The 6,000-nt window shown below is 44.8% G+C and overlaps 1 protein-coding gene across 1 annotated transcript in view; it reads left to right on the top strand.

Moving 5' to 3' along the window:
• The first annotated feature begins 448 nt into the window (after positions 1–448).
• CEP120 (centrosomal protein 120) overlaps positions 449–6,000 on the top strand; it is a 182,028-nt gene continuing 176,476 nt past the window's right edge. Inside the window, exons 1-2 of the mRNA XM_073624700.1 lie at positions 449–702; positions 5,693–5,849. Of these exons, the coding sequence (XP_073480801.1) occupies positions 654–702; positions 5,693–5,849 (206 nt within the window). The 5' untranslated portion in view covers positions 449–653. The remainder of the gene's footprint in view (positions 703–5,692; positions 5,850–6,000) is intronic.

Here is a 6,000-nt window from a genome sequence, read left to right as displayed (position 1 = left end):
TGCTGGAGGCAATTTACAGCACACACCAATTTTGGTAGCATAATTATTAATGTGGAACGCATGTTCCTACCTTAAGAACATGATTTTTTTTTATCAAGTTGTTATGTGTAAAGTTCTGCTTTAATAAACATAAAGAAAAATCGACTTAGCCCTTTAGTCACACACACTTTTATCACGGCACACACAAAGAAAACATGGAGCTGACTAGTGGTTGCTTCTTTTTGGTATAGTACTTCCCAACAACTCCCCCCATAACTTCTCTGTTTCATGGCAGAGGATGCCATCACTTCCCACATCAAACATGGCTCCGCCGCAGACTAATCTGCCGACACGTGACCCACTCTTAGCCAATACACGCTGGAACAACACGTAAGTCCGTACAGCACCTAACTGTGTTGAGAGTTGCAGCTCTCTCCCTCCCTCGCTTTCACCCGCCCAGCCATGTGATTGGAGAGTTTCCCCGGTTGCCTGGCGGAAGTAGTCGGTAGTCAAGGGGCGTGGATCCGCTGAGTTTGTATGCTGAGAGAAGCGGCAAAGGAGCAGCCAGGGGCGGGTGACAGTTCATTCCAGTGACCGGGGCTGACAGCTCATCGATTGGTCGGTGCGGACTGATCCATCTCTCTGGCTGTGCGTGCTGTCACCCCGATCCAGACATGGGCTACCGATCAGACCAGCTGCTCATTGTCGTCTCCATATTGGAAGGTAAACAAGCCTGTGTTTTGTGTGTATTGGAGCCAGTGTGGGCGGACTGGGCTCCAGTGTATGTGTGGGAGCAGGATGGGGCCCTGTGCAGAGGGACACACAGGAGGATTGTAGACCTCAGCACTATGGTGGCTCTTTGTCACCAGCCCAGGCTCTTCTTACCTCTATAGATGGCTTATGCCCAATCAAAAATACTGGCATGTCCAGTGATCCAGCACTGTTCTCTAGGGATCACACCCAGTCCACACCACCATCTTCTCATGTCATCGGGCCATCTGGGTTCTGTCAGCTGGTCCTGTGATGAGGCGTGTCATCAGGATACTGTCTGCCTAAGACATCGCCAGCCCCCTTGATGGCACATTTGCTGTAGGGCACCCTCCCGTCTCCAGGGATTTGGGATGTAGATATCCCAGGAGGCTGCGAGCAGCTGTTAGTTAAAGCGGAACTCCACCAAAAAGTGGAACTTCTGCTTTAAGGCCTCCTCCTGTTTGTGAAACTGAGCTTTTGGGGAGGAGGAGGGGAGCAGGTACCCAATTTTGACAGGTACCCGCTCCCACTTCCATTCCGGCCCCCCTAGGCGATTGGAAGCAGAAGTTCTCCTTCACACTTCCCTCCCACAGTCTTCTTGGACCCATGACAGGTCCTAGAAGACTTAAGGGCCAGTCACAGAGCACAGTGCCGCTTGCACAAGTGGGCACCCGGCTGTGAACGTGCAAACTGCCACAGCTGGGTGCCTATAGTAAAGATGCCGGTGCCGCCAAGGGAGGACACAGGGTGAAAACGGCTGGGGTGAGCACACCGCTGGATCGTGGGACAGGTGGGTGGCTGTTTATTAAAAGTCACCAGCTACAGTTATTGTAGATGCTGACTTTTAATAAACACAAATACCTCTGTTCTAAATCCACCCCCCTCCTCTGCCACATTTTAGCATGTCATATATCCTTCTTTTTTTTTTTTTTTTTTGGTACCTGGTTTTGACAGGTACCCATTCCCACTCTTAGGCGACCCTAGTGGAAGTTCTCTCCATCCCCCCCCCCCCCACAGTCTTCTGGGACATGTTCCAGAAGACTGCGGGACCATTCATGCGGCTCATGCATGCACAGTGGTCAGCCGGCTGTGAAGCCACAAGCAGCACAGCCGGTCGCCCACAGTTAACATACTGGCACTGGAAATCTGAGGGCTAGAGAAGAACTAACCTGGGTGAGGACGACGCTGCATGCCTGGAGAGGTATGCGATTTGGGTGCAATTTGTAAATGCTGGCAATGAAAAAAAAGTGTGCCCCCCCCAATGCATACCAGGCCCTTTGGGTCTTCTGCTTGACTGCGATCATGCGTCAAACTTTGTGCTTCAGAATTGTGTACACACAATCGGAATTTACGACAACGGATTTTGTTGCCGAAAAATTTGAGATCCAGCTCTCAAATTTTTGTTGTTGGAAATTCTGACAACAAATGTCCAATGGAGCCTTCACACGGTCGGAATTTCCGACAACAAGCTCACATCGAACATTTGTTGTCGGAAATTCCGACAGTGTGTATGCATAGTTAGTGTCCTAATATTAAAAGTCAGCAGCTACAGTATTTGTATTTGGGGAATTGCTAGGCATAAATAAATACACCCCATAGTATTAGTGGACCTTAAAAAAGAAAATTAAATAAATAATAATTGGGTAGAAGAGCGATGTTGCAGTTATCTCTGTCAGTATAAGCCTATGCTCACACAGATTGAGAATAGCACTATTTCTCATCTTGGTAACCATTCAGAATGGCACTGATGGCATAGGAGGAATGTAAACTGACACTAAAAACTAGTCTCAGGTCAAATTCACAAGGAAAACTCCGACTTCCAGAGCGTGAGTTGCATGACATGCATCGTAGCTCCGTGTCTTCTTCTTCTCCCGCTATTATGTCAGATCCGGTGTCTGACATTGTTTATATAGCCATGGGGTGTGGCCTTCAGGTGACCTCATTCGGAGACCCCTGCTCCCTGTGACGTCACCTTCCAGGGCATAATGGGGCAGTTAAATGGCAGACATCGGACCTGACATAACAGTGGAAGGCAGCCTCGGAAGAAATCATCAGTAGAGGGAGAAGAAGCTAGAGAAGACCGGAGGAAGAAGACGCAGAGCTACAATGCGGGACAGTCCTCAACCTTGATAAAGGACTTTAGGACTTTACCTTCTCTTGTTTTTATTTTTTATTTATTTGTAACACTGCACTTTTTTGGGTAAATGGGTAGGGGTACAATACATACTCATTAACATAGGGGTGGGGGTGGGATCTGGGGGCCCCCTTGTTAAAGGGGGCTTCGAGATTCCAATAAGCCCCCTGCCCGCAGATCCCCACAACCACCAGTTAGGGTTGTCGGGAAGAGGCCCTTGTCCCAATCAACATGGTGACAAGATGCTTTGGGGTGAGGAGCGCAGAGCCCCACCCCCCTTCCTGACCTGCCGTGCTGCATGCTCGGATAAGGGTCTGGTATGGATTTTGGAGGGGGAGGGGGAGGAGACCCCAAGCTGTGTGGTGTGTGTGTGGGTTTTTTTTTTTTGAGTTCTCCCTCAAGATGCATACCAGTCGTACAACTTCCATGTCAGAAGAATGTGAACATAGCCTTAGTCTTCCATCAGTATTGAAATTCACGAATTATAGGTGCATTGCAAACCACCCCACATACTCTGCTATCAAATTTTATGTGATATTGAAATAATTAAATATTCTTTTATATTGCAAGTGAACCTGTAATGCTGCTGGGCTGAAAATGAAGTATTACTACAAAAAATGTGATAGTATCTCATTGATTTTATGTCTGTAAAATGTAACCCTTCCAAAATTAAAAAACAGTGTCTTTACATACACTTTAGTTTTACCATTTTTAATGTATTTGTGTAAATGCAACCAGTGTAATTACATGAGTTTAACCTAGTATTAGCTTTTAGCAGTCTCTGTACATCAGAGCTTTTAGCAGTCTCTGTACATCAGAGCACATGCATCTAATCAGGTCATTTGTTGACGAGATGCATGCTGATAGAAGGAGAAATCAGAGTGATGAAGAGATGAGCTCGTCACTGTGCTGCTGCTGCTTTTTTTTTTTTCTTATGTCAGATACCTTTTATTTTTTTTTTATTTTTATTATATTTTTAATTCGCAATTTAAAAATTTTTCTTAAGCGGATTTCTGCTTTGAAACAATAAAAAATAATGTTCTTTTTACATCCAATAAAATTATCACTGTAGTCATAATTTGATTGCCATATGGTTACCAGTAATGAGTGCTTAGAGAGATACGTTCGGCACCTGGGCTGTTTATATATTACCTGCAGGCAACTTACATTTGTACTGTAAAATGAGCGCAGTATTCTCCAGGGCTGTTTAAGCATCTGTTAACTTGGAAGTCAAATCTTTTTTATGTTGGTTTATCTTTCATTGTAAACCGGGCTCTTCCGTGGGCCTCAGGAGGTTAACAAAAACGGGACTCAAGAATATGACATGCTAGCTGTTTTTAAAAAAATTTTTTATACAATAATAAAATGATAAAATATAATCCTAAGTGTGTGTGTGTATATATATATATATATATATATATATATATATATATATATATATATATATATATATATATTTATTTATTTACAGTATGTCACAAAAGTGAGTACACCCCTCACATTTTTTGTAAATATTTTATTATATCTTTTCATGTGACAACACTGAAGAAATGACACTTTGCCACACTGTAAAGTAGTGAGTGTATAGCTTATATAACAGTGTAAATTTGCTGTCCCCTCAAAATAACTCAACACACAGCCATTAAAGTGGTTGTAAAGGTTCCGTTTGTTATTTAAAAAAAAAAAACAAGTGGCCCCAATCCTCCTCCTTCTGGGGTCCCTCAGATGTGCTCCTTGTTCCTCCTCCTCTTCTCGAGTGCCCCATCGAAGAAGCATTCTCCCTCGTGGACACTCGTGCAGGCGCGCTCCTCTGTCCTGCTTCTGCGTCTATTCACACAGAAAGCAGGACTCGGCCCCACTCCCGGCGCCCGCCTCATTGGATTTGATTGACAGCAGCGGGGGCCAATGGCTACGCTGCTATCAATCTATCCAATCAGGACACGAGATACCGGCCGGAGCTGGTGTGCTCGTTCCCGCCATGGGAATTATGGGGCTCAGGTAAGTATAAGAGACGCTGCTGCAGCACTGGAGGTTTTTCACTTTAATGCATAGAATGCATTATGGTGAAAAACGACGAGGGTTTAGAACCCCTTTTTATGTCTAAACTGCTGGCAACAAAAGTGAGTACACCCCTAAGTGAAAACGTCCAAATTGGGACCAAAACGTCAATATTTTGTGTGGCCACCATTATTTTCCAGCACTGCCTTAACCGTCTTGGGCATGGAGTTCACCAGAGCTTCACAGGTTGCCCCTGGAGTCCTCTTCTACTCCACCATGATGACATCACAGAGCTGGTGGAAGTTAGAGACCTTGTGCTCCTCCACCTTCTGTTTGAGGATGCCCCACAAATGCTCAATAGGGTTTAGATCTGGAGACATGCTTGGCCTGTCCATCACCTTTACCCTCAGCTTCTTTAGTAAGGCAGTGGTCATCTTGGAGGTGTGTTTGGGGTCGTTATTATGTTGGAATAATGCTCTGCGGCCCAGTCTCCGAAGGGAGGAGATCATGCTCTGCTTCAGTATGTCACAATACATGTTGGCATTTATGGTTCCCTCAATGAAGTGTAGCTCCCCAGTGTCGGCAGCACTCATGCAGCCCCAGGTGGTGGTGGTTTCATTTTTGTGCACTATTTAGTGGGATTATATATGTGCTTCATTCTAATTTCTCTTTGGGATCAGGAAATACCCCATCTGATTTTAGCAGAACTACGCTACTGTCATTATGTTTTATGTAAAGTGCTTTGCACACAGTATTGTCTCGGATTAGCTTCAGAAATGCACCTGTTTGGAAAATGTTTGTTTATATTACTTTTTTTTAAATTTTCTTTAGGGAGACATTTCCCGAAGCGCTCCAGGCATATGCTTGTGATTGAAGCCAAGTTTGATGGTGAGCAACTTTCTACAGACCCAATACCTCATTTAGAGCAGCCACAATTTGCTACTGAATTAGCATGGGAACTTGACAGGAAAGCTCTTCACCAGCACAGGTAATATCACTTTTTTATGTTTATGTTAAGATGTTGATAAACTTATAAAGTTGTGCCTGTTCTCACACAGAAGGGATGTGGATTACACACTGACCCTGGGTTCACACTATAGCGGTGCCGATCGCATTCGATGTCTGTGCAATGTGAGTTC

Source organism: Aquarana catesbeiana, linkage group LG01 (genome assembly GCF_042186555.1).
Source record: "Aquarana catesbeiana isolate 2022-GZ linkage group LG01, ASM4218655v1, whole genome shotgun sequence".
Classification (NCBI taxonomy): Eukaryota; Metazoa; Chordata; class Amphibia; order Anura; family Ranidae; genus Aquarana; species Aquarana catesbeiana.
This window is presented reverse-complemented; position numbering and strand designations above follow the sequence as displayed.